The following is a 20,802-nucleotide window of genomic DNA, read 5'->3' as shown; positions in this document are numbered from 1 at the left end:
AAAGATACATCTAGAAAGTTGGTTACAAAATTACTGATAACTAAGACCACTGGATAGCAGTGTGGCTCCATCACAGAAGAGGAATAAAACATGATTTTAACTAACTCACTCAAATTAAATGATAAAGAAATGGGAGTTGGTTCTACTTACTCAAACAAAATCAAAACAAAAACATCATCACAACATGCCATGCCTTTTGTCATCTCAGCAAGGAGAAAGAAGACATGAAAGTGAAGGACATCTGTTTATCAGTGTGTGTGTGTATGTGTGTGTGTGTGTGTGTGGATTGGGACAGCAATGGAGAGACAAAGAGAGAGAGACAGTAAAATAAAGACGAAGAGTGAGAGAGAGTGAGAGTGAGTAAAAGAGATAGGTAGACAGAGGATTAAATTTTAGAATGAGGATCGTCATTTAATCTTGGTGTCCTTTCCCATATTCTTGGTAGAAATGTGTCTCCAGTCCTATACAACTCTACTCTACTCTACTCTACAAGTCCTCTACAAAGGTGATGAACAACTGTTCTTGTATGTCTGAGGTGGTAATTTGGATGTCTTAACATCCTGTTGTGTACTAGGTGAGACCTCCAAAAACATCCATCTCTCATGGCATCTTGAGCTGAAAAGTGTCAAGTGCTTACACTTTTTGTGGCTTAAAAGCATGTGTGTTTGCTGAAAAAGTTGGACACCTCAATTTGGCTCTCGTATTGCTCCGGGTTTAAGTGGGAAAGAGCGACCTCGTCTATGTACAAGATAGCATTCTCTGATACATCGATTATTAGGGTCTGATCAGGTAGCATGATGCGCGTGGCATTGCCATGTTGATCATAAGTCAGAGTAGCAACTCTTGCTAGGGTGTCAACCAGCCAGTGGTTTCCCACTATGTCGACCTGAATCATGGTAACTTGGGATCGAGGAGTGATGGTTGTCAGACACTGGGTGTCCGTTTTCATAGGTTTGAGTCCATGAAGTCCCTCTGTGTTGTCACACATGAACGGCTTACTGGGACACAGATCATGTACACCTTTGGTGAGGGTACACAAATGCAAATTTGGGGCAAGATACAAATCAGGGTTGCTATCGTGGTAGGCGATAACAGCTGGTGTCTGCACCTTGATGTGTGTATAGCCTTGCCAAAATTCAGTGTTTACCACATCCTTCAAACGATAAATCCAAGGCTACAATTGGCAAGTTGATGATGAAGGCTATTTCACCGTCTTCCCAGATAGGTACAGCACTGCCTTAGGTATATGCTATTTCAGCCTGAAGGGGTGTGACCATTTCTTTAGTGGTGGATGTCAAGAGGTTTTGCACCAGAGAAAGCAGGATAAGAAAGAGGGAAGGGGGGGTCCTACCAATAGCCAGACTGTCCACAGAGGATCCAATATCTTGCAGCATGTCTGCCAACAGAATACTTGCAAGTTGTGTGTGAGCGTAGTTCACCTGGACTACTGACAAGAGGGCATTTAGTGCACGCATGGTTTTGTTCAGTGCCACACTGTGCACATTAACTACCAGAACAATACTGCGTACAGTCTTTCCGATAGTTTGCAATTGCAGCTATTGTAGGTTCATCTGAGCTCTGATAGCTAGGATCTCAGTCTCAACTCACTCACATGTCATTTAATGGTGGACAATGGTGGACAAGCTAACAGCCTTCACAGATGAAAGTCTAGTACCAAAGAGTGGACCAAAAGCCTCAGCAGGTGTCAGAAAGCCTCCTATGAATTGCTGGACCTCCTGTTTTGTCCTGCCAATTCAGCTTGGGTGATAGTGAACTTCTGTCACTGTTGTAACATGTGTAGTGTTTGCTTCAGCATGTTGTATGACTTGTCTGCTCCAGCATGCCGTATGACTTGTCTGCTCCAGCTTGTACCAGCCCACCTGGTCAATCCAGCTGTAATAGGAACGTTTTCCCTGAAAACTTACCGAGGGTTCAACCTGATAAACACTTTGTATTTGTGCAGGCAACAGTCAGTGATTGACAGCCCAGATTGCTCTTCGAGAACAATCCCCAGGTTTGGTCCTGGCTCTACAAGGTCAGGGACGGCAGGGGATGTAAACAGACCGAGGATCAGGAGGGTGAGCAGTCAAGTCATCCTGATGGGAAAAACATGTATCATTAAGGACAATGTCAGCTAAACCGTTATAGGTTAGACTTAACGAACTTGTACTCTGTGGGTATTGAATCACCCCCACTCTGACAAACTGGTCGTATGAATCAAAAAGGAGACCTTAAAACAACTTAAAGCAGTGGGTGAACAACAGGGAGGAAACAACAATTCTAACAATACTGTCTATAATTGATCCTGTGAAGCAAAAACTTCCTCTCTATCTGCCAATAAGCAACTGGCACCCTTTGGTGCTTAAAGAGCTCTTTCATGTCATCTGTGTCATGATTCCTGCATTCTCCTCCTCCCCTTCACTGCCAGTACTTTTCCATTCACCTCACTCTGCTCTGCTCTACCTGCTAGCCACGCCCACTGCTGCAGCCTGCTCTCCCCTCAGCTGCAGCTCATCTCCAATCAGTGCAGTATTTAAGACTCTCCAGTTCACTCACTCTTTGCCAGATTGTTCCTCTGCCATGCATGACTTTCCAGCGTTCCTTTGCCAGATTACCTGTTGCCGACTCAGCCTGTTCCCGACCAACCCTCCGTGCCTGCCACCCGGTGTACCTACCTGCCTTCTGTCCCTGACCACGTGCTTCACTTCAGCGTTCTGCAATTCTGACGGCTCCACTGGCAAAGACCTCCCCGCTCGACCACGACGATCCTTCAGCCTGCTCCTCGACGGTACCTTTGCATTCTCGGACTGTTTCCTCGGCTACGGATCCTCTGCCTGTCCCCGACCACGACCCAGCGTTATCCCCGACGACATTTCCACACGTGTTGTCGGCTCTTCGAGCTACGGGGTTTCCTGCTCTCCAGCCACAGTGGGTTCCAGTTTCGTGTCTTCACCTCGTTGGATTCCCAGAGACATTAATTGGGTAATTCACCCGAAGAACGGACTGAATATTTGTGAGCTGAACTTTATTTGTGTTGGTTATAATAGAGGTTATTACCAACTGCCATTAAGTGTTGGCGTACTGCATCTGGGTTCATACACACCCCGTTTCAATCTGCCTGCCAGTCATCATCTCAAAAGGGGAGATCCCTGTTGCATGTGGCAATGCTCTGATGGACATCAGTACTAAAGGCAGCTTCACATCCCAATCATTACGGTTAGATGACACATACTTTTTCAGTATGTTGACAATCGTTTGATTTGCCCATTCCACCTGGCCAGAGGTCTGGGGTTTGTGGCTGATATGGAAGTCAGCTTTCACACCCACAAGCTGCCATAGATGTTGCATGACGTCTGAAATGTGCTCCTCTGTCTGAATTGACGCAACTTGGCAGACCAAACCGTGAGAACACATTGTTCATCAGCAGGACAGCAATGGTTTGGGCTGTGTCATTTGGGGCTGGATAGCACTCTACCCATTTTGTGTATGCACAGGTGACTGTGAGGAAGTACTAGTTGCGTCTAGCTGACTTTGTAAGAAGACCAGCCCAGTCAATTTGAAGGTCTGACCAGGGAAAGGAAATGCATCTTTGTTGCAAGGGGGCTCTGTGGAGCGGGTTTGACAGTTGGAACTGGCAGCAGATTAAGCTGCCTTGACGTAGTCAGCTACATCTTTTTGCATGTGTGGCCAATAGGCTACTTGGGGAAGTACTTTGAGTGTGACTTTGACTCTTTTGTGGCGAGAGAGTCCTGGGCATGCATCAGCATCACTCCGCTGTGGCTCTGAGGAACCATGAGCGCAGGTGAAGTGAGGTCGTCAGAGACATACACAAGAAGGTCCTTGACGAGACACGGGGAGGAGCAAACACGGTGTTCCAAGCCATGAACGGAACCGAGATCGTTGGTTGAGATGTCATTGGCTGACACATCAGAGAGCCAGAGGACCAGCTTGTGTATGGCTGGATCGGGAGCCTGAAGGGAGATAAGGTCAGAATCCGAGAAAGCCGGGCAGCAGAATCAGCCAGAGGCTGTGCAGCAGCCTGAGCACAAGTGACAACACAGACAGGAGTGACAACACAGACAGTGGGGGAGAATGTTTTGGGAAGAAAGTCTGGGTTAAAGTGCCAAGGCGTTCCACTGAGAGCACCCTGTTTGGTCAAAGCGTCGGCTTGATCATTGAACTCTTTGTCCTGACTGGGGGCACAAGAGTGACCTCTGACCTTTTTCCAGTAGACATGCAAATCGTGGGTGTCCACCAGGTGATCACAGACCATAAACAGCTCCTTGTGTTTAACTGGTTTTCTATTTGGGGTAATGAAACCATGGTGTTTCCACACCAGCAGGTGGCAAAAGAAGCATAGTTGGAATCCATGCAAATCAACAACATTTTGACACGTTGAGCCACGGCCAGTTGGAGCGTGATCAGTATGCTGGCAATTTCAGCATATTGAGAGCACTGGGGACCCAGTTGAAATTTCTGAGGTGTGTAAAGTGTGTCATTGACCTATTTAGTCTCAAGGTGGAAAGAGCAACCATCAACATATGCAGTGATCATGCCTTTACAGACATTTTGATCAAAGTAGTGGTGGCGTGAAGGTTCAAGAAGCTCACAGGTAGGAGCACCAGTTGATGGGATATCATCTGCACATTGCTGACAGGCTGCAAGTTCCTTGCACAAAGGAGTTTTGTGATTCTGTGCGTAGCGCACTTCCATATCAAAGCTTTGCAAAGCCATTAGATCAGTTAGCCATTTGGCTTAGTTGGCGTAGTTTTCAATTAATTGCTGGGAGTAGTTGCAAACTCCCAAGACGCTGCGGAGTTCAGAGATATTGGATGAAGCTTTGATGTTCACAACACCCTGAACACGGCTCACCTGTGGTTCCACGCCATCTGAACCCACTAAGAGACCTACATAGCGTACACTGCCAACAGTCACGGTGACCCCATGCACAACAAAAAGCAAGTCTAAAAGATCAAAGCATCCAAAGCATCTCGCCGACTTGATTAATGAATTCAAAGAGTGACAGGTAGGTTACGGGGGTGTGATAAATATATAATTACATGCCCCCATACATAAGTACAGAGCGGAGACCTCTGTTAATAAGGAGGTGTATTTTGTAGTTTATGTGGAGTCTACTTTAGTGCACCACTGTAGTGTGCATGCAAATTATCCTGGGTTTGAGCTTTTAGAGCCTGATCACAAAGTGACAGACTTACACTTACTGTAATTTGTGTGTATTGTTTTTATAGGATATTATATCATTAAACTATTGAATCAGAATCAGAATCCGGTTTTATTGCCAAGTGCATTTACATATACAAGGAATTTGTCTTGCAAAACAATTAACATAAAGAAAAAATAAAAATATTGAATTCAAATAGTATAAGACATAAGATAAAAATATAGAAGCAATTTAAAAATATAATGTGATGGAAGAGGTGAGGATGGACTCCACGATGGCTGTGTAGAAGTACACCACCATTGTCTTTGGCAGGTTGAATTTCTTCAGCTGCCACAGGAAGTACATCCTCTGCTGTGCTTACCTGATAAGGGAACTGGTGTTCTGCACCCACTTGAGGTCCTAGGTAATGATGGTCCCCAGCAAGGGCGAAGACTCCACAGTGGAAACTGGGGAGTCACAGAGGGTGATGGGGGTGGGGGCAGCAGCGATCCCTCTGAAATCCACAACCATCTACACTGTCTTCAGAGCATTAAGGTCTAGGTTCTCGCCACACCTGGTTACTTCCCACCTGTAGGCGCACCCATCCCCACCAGAGATGAGTCCAGTGAGGGTGGTGTCATCTGCAAACTTTAGGAGTGATATGGACTGGTGGCTTGAGGTGCAGCTGTTTGTGTACAGGGAGACCCAAGGAAGTTATACATTTTTTAAAACTCTTTTATGATTTTTTTTCCCTGTCTGACTACATTCTCTGCCTATATTAGAAAAATGACCCATGATAAAATAAACTTATTAGCAGACATTAAATTGTTTAGTAATCCCGGCTGAGATTGTAGGCTAACATCATTAGGCTACTGTTTTACTGTACTTCTGTTATACCTATGAATACCTAAAGTTATTTATTTGACTGCATAATTGACGTTACTGCATTACATTACTGATATCACTAAGGTCTGCTTCAAAATTCAGTGTTATGTTTCACTCAGTAAAACTCAGATTTAATCAGTTAGCGGTAGTAAAAATGTGTAAACTGCATCATTAAGGCAGATGAGCAGAGCATTAGGTACAAGGTACAAGGTAGATTTATTTGTTATTTTTCTTAAACGTGGCTTGAGAAAAAATGAAATTAAATGTGAAAAACTGCATTTATTCACTTGTGCATGATGCTAGATTCAACACAGGGCTAGAAATAAGGTGGATACATACTTACTTACTTACTTACTTCTTGTCCTATAGTTCCCACTTTAGAAAAGGTAAATCTGAACTTATTGCTTTTATAGATATAGTCCTGTGTTCTTCAGTGATGATGAATGGAAGGATTCGGAGGCGACCAGCCCTGCTCACACCTCCATGATTAATGCTTCTGCTACAAACACTACTAAGTGCCCTGAAGCTGACTGGAGAGAGAAGACCCGTAATGTTTTAACAGGCAAGTGTGAAGGTGCATTCAAAGCACATGTGATAAATGATACAGCAAAAAAAAACTGTATAAAGTGGTAACACCTCTCACTGTGTGTCTCACTATCTCTCACATGTGTGAACCACATGCATTCTCAGGAGTGTCTGGCATCTTTACATTCTGCAAATCAGAGAGTCAAGAGGAGCAGAGATACCAGGAGGTGCCCTGCTCAGACAGCCTTCCCTCACCCTCTCCTGAGTCTCCCTCCAAGCAGTACTTTGACCTGCCCTCCTCCTTCCAAAGTCCCTCCAACCATCCTCCTCCTCCCCCTGTCATTTCTCGGAGACAGAAGCTGGAGTTAGACAAGAGGCTGGAAGTACTCCAGCAACAGATAACCAGGTGGGTTACAAGGCTTGATCAGGTTCTTCATTAGTAGTGATAATAACTTTACACGTATGTCAGATTTCAAGTCAAATACTATAATACCAACAAAACAGTTATAAGAGCCAAAACTCTAGGTGCAAAGGGTGAGTGCAATCCACATCTACATCTAAACACTAGCTATCGATATACAAGATGTTTCATTATATTACTATTTTTTGAGCAAGAGTGACTAAAGAGAAGGTATGCTTTAAGTTCATTTTTATTCTCACTGATAAAAGAGACCAAAGTTATACTGTTTAAGTCTAGTTTAACAAGAATCAGATGTCTCCTACTTCACTAAAAATCCACTATAGAGGCAAATTCACAAGAGGATTACTTTTAAGGTCACCTAAACTTGCAAAATTCCCTCAAAGTTCCCCTTAAAGGCTGCCATGCACTCTTAACTGTGCTGCAAGGCAAATACTGTCTTGGTATTTTTGTGCTATTTGCATGTATTTAAAAAAGGGTCAGGTCTTCTTTCAGGTAGACCTTGTCATTGTTATCTGTAGGGTCTACAGGGGAAGGGCAGAGTGCCCACATCAATTAGTACTTTTTAAGAAGCCAGTCGAGTCAGTCGGGTGATGTCCAGTGGCAGGTAGAAAACCACAGTTCGCAGGATATAAGTAACACTGCGCCTGAGGAGGAGGAGGTAGTGAGACGGGATGCAGTTGACACTGAGGTCAGCAGGCCAGCCAAAGAGAAAACCATGGAGCAGAAGCCTAGAGTTTGATGGCCAAGGGCAAATGATAGTAAAGAGTGGGAGACGGTTAACAGTGACTTGTTGGTAATCTTCAGTGGGCTAAGAGGAAATGTGGTTGAGAGGTTAGAAAAGATGGGAGAGGTGATTTACTCATATGGCACAGAGAGATTTGGGGTGCATGACAGAAAGAGGGGAAAGAGAGTACAGGTAGGCAAGTCTAGAAGGCAAAGAAGTCTCAGGCATGCAAAGGCTTCTTCAGCCCCAGGGCCATATGGAGTCCCTACCAGGTTTATAAAAGTGCACCTGATATCCTTAAGTTTTTGTGGAAACTATCTAAAAATAGTTTAGAAGAAACAAACTATCCCAAGAGCATGGCGCAGGGCACTAGGTGTCTTCATCCCTAAGGAGAAGGGGTCCTCAGATCTTAGCCAGTTCTGGATGAGAGCTCTCCTGAATGTAGAGGGGGAGATTTTCTTGAGTGTAGTAGCGCAGAGATTAGCTGGGTGCTTAGAAAGGAATGGGTTTATAGACTCGACAGTGCAGAAGGTGGTAATACCAGGTTTTCCAGGGTGCTTAGAGCATACTAGCATGATCTGGCACCAGCACTAACGTGTTTGGTTCAGTGCCACATAGCCTTATTTGGAGTGCTTTTGAGTATTTTAGGGTGCCAGGAATAGTTGTTAACTTAGTGAAAGCATATTTTCAGGACATTAGATTATGTATAAGCACAGCAGATTCCACAACAGACTGGCAGAGGCTAGAGATAGGTATTATGGCAGGATGTACAATTTCGCCATTGGCATTTACAATGGTGATGGAAGTAATTACCAGGGCATCTAAGTGGGTTGTAGATGGAGAGAGACATCAAAATGGGATGTGTCTTCCACCAATTAGGGCCTACATGGATGACATGATGCTAGTTACCAGAATGGTGCCATGTACAAAGAGGCTATTAGAGAAGGTAAATAAGAACCTAAAGTGGGCCAGAAAATCAATGAAAATCAAGCTAAGTAAGTCTAGAAGTATCTCATTATGTAGAGGAACATAAATGATAGGAAATTTATCATAAACGATGAGGAAATTCCAACTATTTGGAAAAAGTCAGTGAAGAGCCTAGGTAGATGGTACAATGTGGATTTGAATGATGTTGAGCAAGTTGTGCAATGTAGAAAAGATGTTGCTAAAGGACTAGATAGAATAGATGCATCAGGACTCCCAGGAAAGTTGAAGTTGTGGCGTTTGCAGTGTGGGTTATATCCTTGGTTAATGTGGCCACTGTCAATCTATGAAGTCCCAGTATCTGTTGTGGAGAGAATGGAAAGGGTGATTAGCTCATATATTAGGGAGTGGTTAGGCACTCCCAGGTGTCTAAGCAGTGTGGCATTGTATGGGAAACGGATACTTCAACTGCCAGTATCTAGCTTAACAGAGGAGTTTAAGTGCACCAAGGTTAGGGCAGAGTTGTTGTTAGCTGGGACTAAGGATGTAATAGTTAGGAGTGTGGTTCCAAATCCTTCCAAGGGGAGAAAATGGAACCCAAGAGTGGCAGTTCAGGACACAGAGGCTGCTCTTAGGCATGCAGTGATAGTAGGTAATGTTCAGTTTGGCCAGGGAGGCATGGGGCGTGGGCCAGGCAAACCGGTGTGGAATACAGCAGGCCCCAAGGACAGAAGAAAACTGGTAATGGAACAAATACGTAGGCAGGAACAGACTGTAAGGTAGGCTAAGGCAGTGGCTCAGGCTAAACAGGGACAGTGGTTGAATTGGGAAAGCGTAGAGAGGAGGAAGCTTAGCTGGAGGGACCTGTGGGGTATGGAGGAGAGCCGCATTAGATTTCTGATAGGGGCTATATATGATGTGTTGCAAACCCCCTAGAACCTGAAGCTCTGGGTAAATGGCGACCCATCATGCCCATTGTGTTCAGGTACTGCAACATTAAGACATATTTTGTCAAGCTGCAAAATTAGTTTACACGTGAATTCAGGAGGTTTTAAAAAAGAGAGTCTAGATATCCAGTTTGTACGTGAGGGGGAGAAACATAGAGGCAGTAAGTTCGGCAGGAGGCAGGGGTGTGGTCGCCTGAATGGAGCTTGTGACTGGGAAATGCAGGTAGATTTAGGAGGAAAGCTTGTTGTTCCCCAGGAAAAAGTCTGTACAATTTGAGGTCTAATATAGTGCTGTGGTCAATGAGTCAATGGATCGTTTATTTCATTGAGCTTACAAGTCCCTTGGGAAGCTTCAGTGGAAGAAGCCTATGAAAGGAAGAAACTGAGGTACACAAACTTACAGGCAGAAGCTGAGCAGAAAGGATGAAAAGTTAGGGTTCACCCAGTTGAAGTGGGATGTAGGGGATTTGTAGCTGGATCAGCTATCTCTCTCCTGGGGGAACTGGGAGTAAGGGGACAAAGTTTGAGGAAGACAGTGACGGAAATGTCAGATGAGACAGTTAAATCCAGTCAGTGGAATTGGATTAGTAGAAACAATGGTAGTTGGGGAGCAGCAGGGGGATGCACTGAACGGACAACTCCTTGAGATCAGGTGGAGAGATCCACCAATCAGTCCTCTCAGGAGAAAATCCAGGAAGTGTGAGGATATTTAGGAGTGGGAGCAGCCTGTTTGAGTCTCTTTGTGTGAGACCATGCTGCCATCCAAGTAAGTGTGTTGGTTGATCCAATTCATCCTTATTTCCCTTACCTTGAGTCTTGTATGTGAGTTTTATTATATTTGCAATTGTGATGCATTTGCTAGGGAAGATAGCATCACCACAGTCACTACCCGGAGTCTGCATAAATGGAGCCTGTGTCTGTTGAAGGTGGTATTGCTGTTTGGGCTGTGATAGCCATGTGATAGCCAGCCTAGCTAGCTTAGTTAGCTCAGTTTAGCCTCCTGGGGGATAGCCATGTGTAAACTGAGCTTAGCTTTGTATCTGTGGTAGCATGCAGTATTTGTCTGTTGGCTGTGATAGCCATGTGATAACTAGCCCAGCTAGTGTGGCTTGCATCGCTTAGCCTTAGCCTTGTATCTGTGATAGCCATGTTATAGTGTAGCTTAGCTTTGTAATTGTGATAGCTTTATAGTAGTTTAGCATGCATCTGTGAGAGCTTTTTAGTAGTATGGCTTAGCCTTGTATCTGTGATAGCCAGGTGGTACTGCCACTACCTGGAGCTCACATAAACGGAGCCTGGGTCTGTTGAAGGTGGCAGGGCTGTTTGGGCTGCATAGGAGCAGTGAGGGCTGGCACCAGGGGAGTTGCTTTGGGACGCCAAAGTTCACTGCTTGGCTGTGGTGTTGTGGGACCAACTAGGTGACCAACTAGGTGAAACACTGATGAAAGGAGGTTCCCACCTGATGACCCCAAAGACGTGTTAGTCTTCACTGCTCTCTGACCTTTATATATTAAGCCATAATAGCTGATTGGTGACCCTATTTTCTTTCGTGTGCATATTTCTGGAGCACAAGTTTCTTGTGTTTATTTGAAATCCCCATCCATGTGACGGGGAGGAGGTTGAGGTGGCAGAGCTTTCGGCCCGATCTGGCGGGGGTGGTTTTGAGTCCGTTCAGCCCTGCCACCCGGCTCTGCTTCCTCTTTTCCTTTTTTTTTTGTTTCCTGTTTCTTTTTCTATTACTGCTCTCTGGAATTCATATTCATATTTAAGTCATAATTGCTGATCAGTTGAGTGCTTATCCTTTTCTGGAGCACAAATTTCTTGTGTTTTAGTTGAATTGTGATCAGGCCCACCATAGCAAGAGGACTTAGTGTGAAGGCTGAACGTAGTAGAGGTGTATCCACCCACTCTCACGAAATGGGGGTCTGCCTGTCAGGAGATAGAGGGTCCCCATAGCACTGAGGCCTTTAATCCCAGCTCCCAGAGCTTTGTGACACACCTGGATGGAATTACAATCAGAATCAGAAATACTTTAATGATTTTAGACGTGTTACCCTGATTTCCCATGAAGTACTTTGAAACGCTGATAAAACTTTTGGTTGCATTTTATAATACACCCTGAAATTCACGTGTAATTATTGGTACTTACAAGGTACTTTAGAGGAAAGATGTTTAAAATTACCCCCCAAGTGTTTCAAGTACTGAGTACTTTAGAAGGGTACCTAAGAGGAAAGATGTCTGAAGCTATTACTTAAGTATTTTGTAAAAACTGGGTACCTACGGGGTACTTTAGAGGGTTGTTTTGGAGGAAAGATTTTTTGAAGTTATTCACTCAATATTGTCGAAGTACTGGGTACCTACAGGGTACAGTACAGGTTAATAAATCCAAATGGTTGACAAAAATGGGATCCTGCTAATTATGCATTGCTCTGTAATTGGACCTATTATATTTTTTGTGTTATTCTCTAATCTTATTCATTTTTGAGATCAAAGGATATATTATTTGAAAAAAACAACACACCAAGATCATTTTTTTAATATTTATTGAACATAATAATCGTATAGGCATTAAGCTGGTGGACATGGAATAGGCCCTTCCTTCATCCACCTCTGCAGCAACATATAAGAAACAGGCTAGTAGAAAGCAGGAGTAGAAAACAAACTTTTTTTCTTCTGCTCCGCAGAAGGCTTGTGTTGTCATCCAAGGACAAAAAAGTAACATGCCAAGAAGAATTTGTTTTCCCCAAAAAAATTTAAATGTAATGTAATGAAAGTTTACCTCATTATATAAAATGCTCAGTGTAATACTGAAGCAAACAAGAGCATCAGATTGGCCTTTTCTGAATATGTGCCATTGTTGTTCTTAAAATTAATATAAGCATCCACTGTTCCCTTATATTATCCTGTATTTACACAGTGCTTACATGGGTGTGGGCTGGATTATGGAGTATCCTCTGTACCCTTTTCTTACCCTATTCTTACACATTACTTACCTTGTCCTCACAAATTACTTACCATGTATGTGGCTGGACCCACATTACCTAAACAGAATACTTTACAGGGCCTTAAAACACTTTATAAAATACTAAAACAATTAATAAGGAAAGGGTAAAAAAAATGGGTAAATTTAATAAAAGGGCCAGCAATGCAACCTAGGATTTAGTCTGAGCCCAAGATTCTGGAAAAGCACACAGGTTCTTAAAATGAGGGGGAGCAGAGTTATACATCAAGAGTGAAGGACACTGCTGCTGTTCGTGGTGCTCTCTCTTTCCCTGTCTTTCTCTCTCTCTCTCTCTCTTTCTCTCTCTCGCTCTCCTCTCTCTCTCTCTCTCTCTGTTTTCCTTTAAAGTACCCTGTAAGTACCCAGTACTTACAATACAAAATATGTCGAGGATAAGTTCATACATCTTTCCTCTAAAGTACCCCATAGGTACCCATTCCTTCAAAAAACACTTTAGGGAGCTTTCCTGTAAAGTACCCTTGTAAGTACCGTGTAATTGAACTGTCAGTTGCAGGCTGTATAAAAAAGTGCTACCAAGCTTTTCAGTCAAGATTGAACACCTATTTGACCTTCTTAAGTTTGCATATAGGGCTGGTCATGAAGTAAAAGATGCTAAGGTCACTTTGCTGAACCTCATTTTAAAACATTTTGATGGATGTAAATCACATGCCAAGTTGCTATTTGTGGATTTCTTATCTGCTTTTCACATGATTCAACCCCAAATTTTAATTGACGAATTTATCAATAATTTTAGTTGTGATTTTATGATTGTGGTCTGGATCCTTGTTTTTTTAAATCCAGAACACAGAGATTGAGGGTGAATGGATGCATGTTGGGGGAAATGACATCATCCACTGGGTCCTCCCAGGGCTTTCTCCTTTCCCCTCTCCTTTACATTCTGTATACTGATGACAGCTGGCACAAGAATATTTGCAGACGACTGTTATAGTCTCCTCCATACTAATGAAAACAGCCATGGACCTGTTGTTGATGAATTTGTAGATTTGTGTGACAATACTATACTTCAACTAAATGTACCAAAAACTAAGGAAATGTGTATCAGATTTATTTTATTTTTTCAAGATTATTTCCTGGGACATTTCCCTTTAGAGAGAGGACATCTATAGATTGACAGGAAATATGGGAGAGGGAGAGGTGGAATGACCTGAAGCAAAGGGCACAGGCTGGAATCGAACCTGGGCCACTGCCACTGCACTGTGAATTGGAGTGTTCGTCTCCTGGCTTTTGGCTTAGGTAGAAGATTTTGTCATTTTTTTTTAAACTACATATAAAAATGAAACTACAATTTTGTCCCTAAACCCTGCTACATTTTTTGGTGTCAAAGACATGAATGAATTTATGAATCTCAAAGCCTGGGGAAAGAAGCTGCTCCCTGGTCCCTAGTCTGGTTCAGACAAAGAGGGAGGAGAAATTGCACAAGACCCTGATGTAATTTAAAAAAAATGCACTGCAGGAATTGTATGATAACATCAGCAGCAACATGCCCAAGCAACTGGATGGAGTTTTAATAGTAGCTGCTAATTTTAATCAACACATCTTTCAACTCCAAAGATGTTGCAGGATCAAGGACAAATGAAAATTTGTTCTTAACTTTGTTTAAAAAATGACTAATAAATCAACCTTCTACCTTCTCCTACTTTCTGTATGGTTTTAATATGGCAGCAGGGTGAACAGACTGTGGCAGAGGTGGGCGCTATCTTTCAGTATGCTTTGAGCTCTGTGCAGACACTTCACTTCACTGAGGTCACTAATTCTCTGTAGATGGGAGCCAGTGATGTTATGGGCAGTTTTAATCAGCCCCTGTAGAGCCCTCCTGTCCTGGCCCGTGCACAAACCATGCCAGTTTGTGATTTTTCTAATCAGTATGCATAGCATTGCTCCTCTGTGAACCAGGATCTTGCTCTGGAATTGAGCTTTCTTCAGTTCTTTTAGGAAGTAGAGCTTTTCTGTACTTTTTTTTTAAACCTGGGTGGTGATGTGTGATGATCAAGAAAGATTCTCAGTGATGATAATTCCAAGGAACCTATAGTTGTTCAACTGCTCCACCTCAGCTCCTCTGATGTAGACAGGGGTGTGTGTCCTGTCCTGTGTGATTCCTTATTGAGGAGGTCACAGCGAGCATAAAATGTGTTTAGCACCTCTGGCAGTGTGGCCTCACCTTTGATGGGGGCACTCTTGCTTTTGTAGCCTGTGACATTTGAAATTGCCTGCAACATATCTATAGTGCTGTTGCTGTTGAGGTCTCTCTCCTGTCCCTGCTAATGTCTTCTCTTAGCCTCGTTGATGCCAGCTCTCAGTCGTGCTCTGGTAAAGATGTATGCCTAATTGTCACCTGACTGAAAGGCAGCTTTTTTTCTCTGAGAAGAGCCTTCGCCTCCCCATTCATCCAGGCTTTCTGGTTGGGGAATGATCTCATGTCTTTGTGGTCACCACATCATCAACACATTTGCTAATATATGATGTCACAGAGGATGCATGTCCTTCATGGCAGATATTGTTGCAGAAGGTGCAGAGATATATGATCTGACAGGCTAAAGTGAGGGCATGGCTGTGTAGTTGTCAGGAATATTTGTATACACATGGTTCAGGATATTTCTTCCTCTGGTGGTGATCTGGACATGCTGGTGGAATTTAGGTAATACAGATTTTAGGTCTGTTTGATTAAAACTATCAGCTACTATGAAAACTCCATCCGTTTGCTTGGTGATGTTGCTGCTGATGGCATCATAAAGTGCATTTTTTTAAAATTTGAATCTGGAACTATAACTAGCAACTACTACTACAACTATCAAAACACTGTTTATTTTAGTGCACTAATCCATATTATCTGCCCAGAGAATTCACTAGAGTACTGACAACGGAAGTTCAAAACACTCGGGTGTCACGTGACACATGGAGGCTTCCAATAGTTCCTGGAAGTGTCTGGCGGGCCATTTGAATACATTATACGGAGAAACAAAACAAAAATAGCTGTCAATAACTGCATTGATTTACAATAGATACATAAGATTGGACTGTTTAATGTCACACTTGGAAGATTCACACATTTCAGCAGTTCAAGAGTCAGAGGCAATAGAAAAAAAGCAACTGAGTGCTAAATAAGGGTTAAATATGATTAAAATACAAAAAATAAATCACATTTTAAAATACAAAATATATAAAATCTATATATACACACATATAAATACATACTGTCTATGTATAGTACTTTTATATGTAATATGTATAATTATAAATATGAGTGATGCGGATATGACATATATGGTTATGCTGACATATTTTAGACTTAAGTTACCATGGTAAAGAAGCAGGTTGCTGTTTATTGCTTACATATATAAATGTGTATTTTATTTATCTTTGCCTTTCTACTAACTTACTTACTGCAATTAATTAATTTCATTAATATCTAATAAACTCAGAAACATAAATAGCACATCAAGCAGTTGGTATGTGTCCTTTCTTTTGTGGTGTCCTCTCAGATAGTGTCCACCATGCTTTGCTGTGCTGAAGGAGGACGATCCAGGCATGTAGAGAAAGGCACGCTACAGATTAACAAAAAAATATGTGTGGTTATCATTTTCAAAAACTACATTAAATCATTTTACCCAAACAAAGAGCACACCATTGGGAAGCCTTAATTATGGATTATTAAAAATAAGGAACAGAGAAAGGCTTGCAGAAGACAGGGAGGTGATACTCAGGATGGATACTCAGGATGAGGGCGCAGTCTTAGTGCATGGAGTCTCCAGGTTCCATTGAATCCTGTGTAGCTCTTTTGCTGAAAGAGAGAGGGAGAATCAATGGAAAATCAGCTGAGCTGTAACATAATAAAGACAAATTGAGTCAACGCAAAGATAAAAACATTTACCCTTAAATTACATTTCTGTTTGCAGTTTTTTTACATTTTGTTTAGATGTCTCAAATATGCACTCCTAATCCACATCAATACTAATATATCACAAAATAGCACTCTGCTGTCAAGCACCATGTTATCTTTAACAAAGCTGACATGTAACTCACTCTGAGCTGTAAAATAAATAGCTCAAGCCTTTTCTCCCCTTTAGCTCCTTAATATTAGATGAAATTTCTCAAGAGCAGGATATTTTAAATTAACAGGCTGTTAGCAGCTAACGAAATGTGTTCAGTATATACAGTACAGTGTACTAACGTTAGCTTACTCTGTTAGCATGTCTGTTATTGCTTCGTAAATCTACTAATTTAGCATCAGATAATCCAATATCATGCTTTAATGTACATGTCAATTTAGCCAAAATATGCTGATAATATAAAAAATGATTCTTTAGATGTCTTACCTTGTTAAAGCCCATCACAAATGGTCTTCTTTGCTGCAACTCCATTGCGCCGCTAGCAATTGATGCTACTTCCGGGAACTATTGAGATGTTCCTCGTTCTGCTGTTGCTGTGAAAAACGGTTCATTGGAGCGAATGGAGATGACGCGACTCTCTCTTAAAGGGCTCTGATATGGATGACATCTCGATATCTCGAGCTCAATATCTGGTCATAGATAGATATAAGTACTCCTTCATCCCCCTCAGCTATTTTTCATTTGAATGCAAGGCAGGGTATGAGTCAAACTGAGTAACAACGCTACTCTTTTAACTGTTTTTTATTCTATGTATATCTATGCGATGATTGATGGTGATGGCATTTATGATGGTGTTGACAGTGACGATGATGATTATAATGATAATGGCTGTTGCTAATTACCATGTTTTATAGATGTCTCTAGATACTTAGGGTGTTTTATGTTGAAAACAATGTCATGATGGGAGATGTTGTTGATCTTGTAATCCACCTTACCCATCTCTCAGGGTTACTATGCACTTTATTTATCCTTCACTTATGTTAGTAATCCTTTATGCTAGTAAATCATTCAGTTTGTAGGGCAAATGTTTTTACATTGGAATGGCTGCACACCAGTGTTCACTATTCTTAGCCCAGTTCAGTCTTATTGTCCATGAACTCTACTAGGTACTTGTCGCACTCCACCGTGTCGACAGCGATCCCCATTGAGAAAGGACCTGCTTTCTGAAGTTGTAAATATATTTTTTTACCTAATAAGACTGGATTTGTTGCCACCCAAAATCCATGCATACTGTTTTGCGAAATCATGATAAGAAATTTCTTAAATGAACAGAAAAACAATTCGGCATACTATATCAGTTGAACCAATAGCACGTTAAGATACTGCAGAGAGATGACATCAGATTTAGCAACATTAAGCACAGCTGTTAATCTGTTTTGTCAATCTTATTTGAAAGAATTCTTACTCTCCTCATGATAACAGGTGGGATAAAGGATTTGTTTTTTCTGGCTCTGCATATGGCTCTGGTTTTACTTCCCCTTTATCTCTGCCTCAGCACTAATTTTGGGCTGAGGGACAATCTGGAGAATGAGATCAGCTGGTCACAGAGATAAACAATACGCTGGTCCAAAAGCGCAACTGGCAGAACCTGTAGAAAAAGTCTAAGCGACCTGATATCTATCTTCAGTGATGAACTTGGCATATGATGTAAAATAAAGTGAAAACTTACCCAGAAAGGTACACAAGCTGTTGCAACAGTGTACTTTTCCATGTTGGCTAAAAAGGCAAAGAAAATGGTCACTAGTAAGCTCAGAATCAGAATATTAGACATTGTAATATAATTCACCTCTGTATCAATGCAGCAATTAGCTAACTCACAACATTGCCACACAGAGGCAGTACATCATATTCAGACTAACAGAATAAAACAATGTATGCCACTATAAACATAAGCATTGGGTTGTTGACTACACTACAGTAATATTAGGACTCAGTAATTCTCTTTCAATGATGCAATTCAATGATGCAAGAAGCACTATGACTCAGTTGGCTGGAGTTGAGGGTGGGTTTATGACAGAGGTACACTGTTAAAAGTAAAGATGCAGATAAGCCAAGCAAAACAGGAAGTCTCCAGCATTTAGAACATACCAGCCAGGGTCCTCACAGTCCTCAACAAAGCTAAACCAACACATTCTCATACCAACTCGTCACATGGTGCCACTTTGTCAGTGATCTTCTGTGTCTCATTTATGATGTCTTAGGTATCCTCTGCATCAGAAGTTCTATGCTCAGGATGCTGTTACCCTGATGTGAACAAATGCACATGATGGGACATGGCCCTTAAGTTTACACAACATGAGTACATGGCAACCAATGAGGACCGTCATGGTGTTTGGGATTAGGCAACATAGGCATAGATGAGTAGGTTTAGGCAAAAGAGGCACATAGAATAGTTTAGAATAAAAACCCTCACATCCAAATGGGAAGCAAAGTCTGGACTCCTACATGAAAGTCTGTCATTTGTGGGACTTATCCACAACCACTCCCAGCCACCCTGTAAGTGCATTTGCGCTCTTTATATTACGTTGTTACCAGTAGTATTATTAACTGAAGCCGTTCCTCTGTGTTTCATGCGCATGCGACCAGTTCCATCTGACCGCCTCTCGAGTGACGCTGCCCATGCACATTGCATGTGGTGCTGTCTGACAGAATAACAATGCCAATTGTTCTGCCTAGGCATGTTCTAATCTGACACCATCCAGCAGCATTCCATGTGGACAGAGAAGGTGCCTGTGGTGTCACTTTTGCATGCCAAAAGCACTGACAGAGTGGACATATTTGAAATGAGAGTTTGAAATGAGAAAGGGCTGGCTGAACATATTACTTCAGAACTGCAGTTGCCTCATTGGCTCTCAGAGCAACAAAAAATCAACTTCAGCTACAATTTTACTGTAAAATACCTTAATGATTACCCTTAATTCCCTTATGACTTAATTTTGTTATGATATGCCAATTTAAAATGAATAAATAAATAAATAAATAAAAATGTTTAAACCTAAGGTTAACTTTTTATCCATTACTACAATATTGATATATATACACAGAACATGCTTTTGTGTGAAAAACAGTGTATGGAGACAGCATAAAGCAATTATACTCTTTTTTGTACAGCAATAAACACCTTCTCTGCAGCAGATATGTGATGCACCAGCTTAGCTTCTTTTCATGGTGGGTCGTTGTATTGTCATAGACTTATGTCTCAGTACTGTATCACTGTAAACACTTGTAGTTTTTTCTGTTTTGATTTGTGCATGTTTTCCAGGTTGGAATCGCGTATGTCAGCAGACATCAAGACCATCATGCAGCTGCTGCAAATGGAGATGCCAATGACCTTACCTTCCTACACCACCGTCACATTAGCACCCAACATACCTTCCTCCCCCATCCTGTCTCCCACTGCTGCCTCCCCAACTGGCGCCTCAAAAACTGCGTTTCCCACCATCAACTCACCATCCACCAACCGGCAGCAGCAACAGTCCAGTGAAAACCAAGATCAAGTCTTTTGACAGCTTCCACACTCTAATTCCCTCAATTATGGTTCCTCTGTTATCCATATTACTGCTAAGCCCCCTTTCATTGGTGCCTCAACCTTACATACTTCCCCCAACGTACCTCAAAACATGTCCACCTCTTCATCCCTTTCTCAAACTTTAGCCAAGTCCTCCTCCTCTGCCCTTCCCCAGAGAGGAAGTCACCTGCCCTGATCAGCCAATCCTTTTGGTAAGGACACCACTTAGGCTAGGGGTGCTTTTCAGAATGCTAATTTTTGTTTCCTCGCCTCCTCTCTCCTCTGGTGACCCAGAAATTGTTTCCCCTCCGCCATCATGAAGGATCTTCCAATTGCACAAATGCACCTGGAGGAGGCGATGATGGAGGAGAGAGGAGGCCTGTGGAGGAACCCAGTGTATTCTATATGGAAGACTTTTATCAAGTAGAGCCACTTCGAGCTCCCCGAGGGTCACAGAGATTCTTCATTTGCATATGGTCATATACAGTATATGCTGCACTTTCTTATGATTCTTTGTTCACACAGTTCTCACAATGCTGATTCTGCAATGTCATGTAAAGAGATCTACAGATAGTATTATAGTACATAGTCATATGATGAAATATATATTTTATGTGCTGTCACCTTGTGTGTGATGAATCTAACACTGAAGAATATTTAGGATAATTTCATTGGAAGTATTGTGGCATTACACATTACCGCCGGCCAACCCATAAACATCTGCGTAAATCAATGACCCAAACCCGGGCCGCAGAACCATGTGTCTGGTAACACACCTGATTTTGACTATAGCCTATT

The 20,802-nt window shown here is 42.2% G+C and overlaps 1 protein-coding gene across 1 annotated transcript in view; it reads left to right on the top strand.

Annotated features, from left to right (window-relative positions):
* LOC121951861 (voltage-gated inwardly rectifying potassium channel KCNH6-like) overlaps nt 1-20,002 on the top strand; it is an 81,841-nt gene extending 61,839 nt beyond the window's left edge. The window contains exons 13-15 of the mRNA XM_088085451.1: nt 6,460-6,608; nt 6,737-6,977; nt 19,759-20,002. Of these exons, the coding sequence (XP_087941577.1) occupies nt 6,460-6,608; nt 6,737-6,977; nt 19,759-20,002 (634 nt within the window). The remainder of the gene's footprint in view (nt 1-6,459; nt 6,609-6,736; nt 6,978-19,758) is intronic.
* The last annotated feature ends 800 nt before the right edge of the window (nt 20,003-20,802 follow it).

The sequence above is a fragment of the Plectropomus leopardus genome, chromosome 12 (genome assembly GCF_026936395.1).
Source record: "Plectropomus leopardus strain MGB_pleo_1.0 chromosome 12, ASM2693639v1, whole genome shotgun sequence".
NCBI lineage: Eukaryota > Metazoa > Chordata > Actinopteri > Perciformes > Serranidae > Plectropomus > Plectropomus leopardus.
Note: the sequence above shows the minus strand (reverse complement) of the source record. Positions and strands in the feature narration are given on the sequence as shown.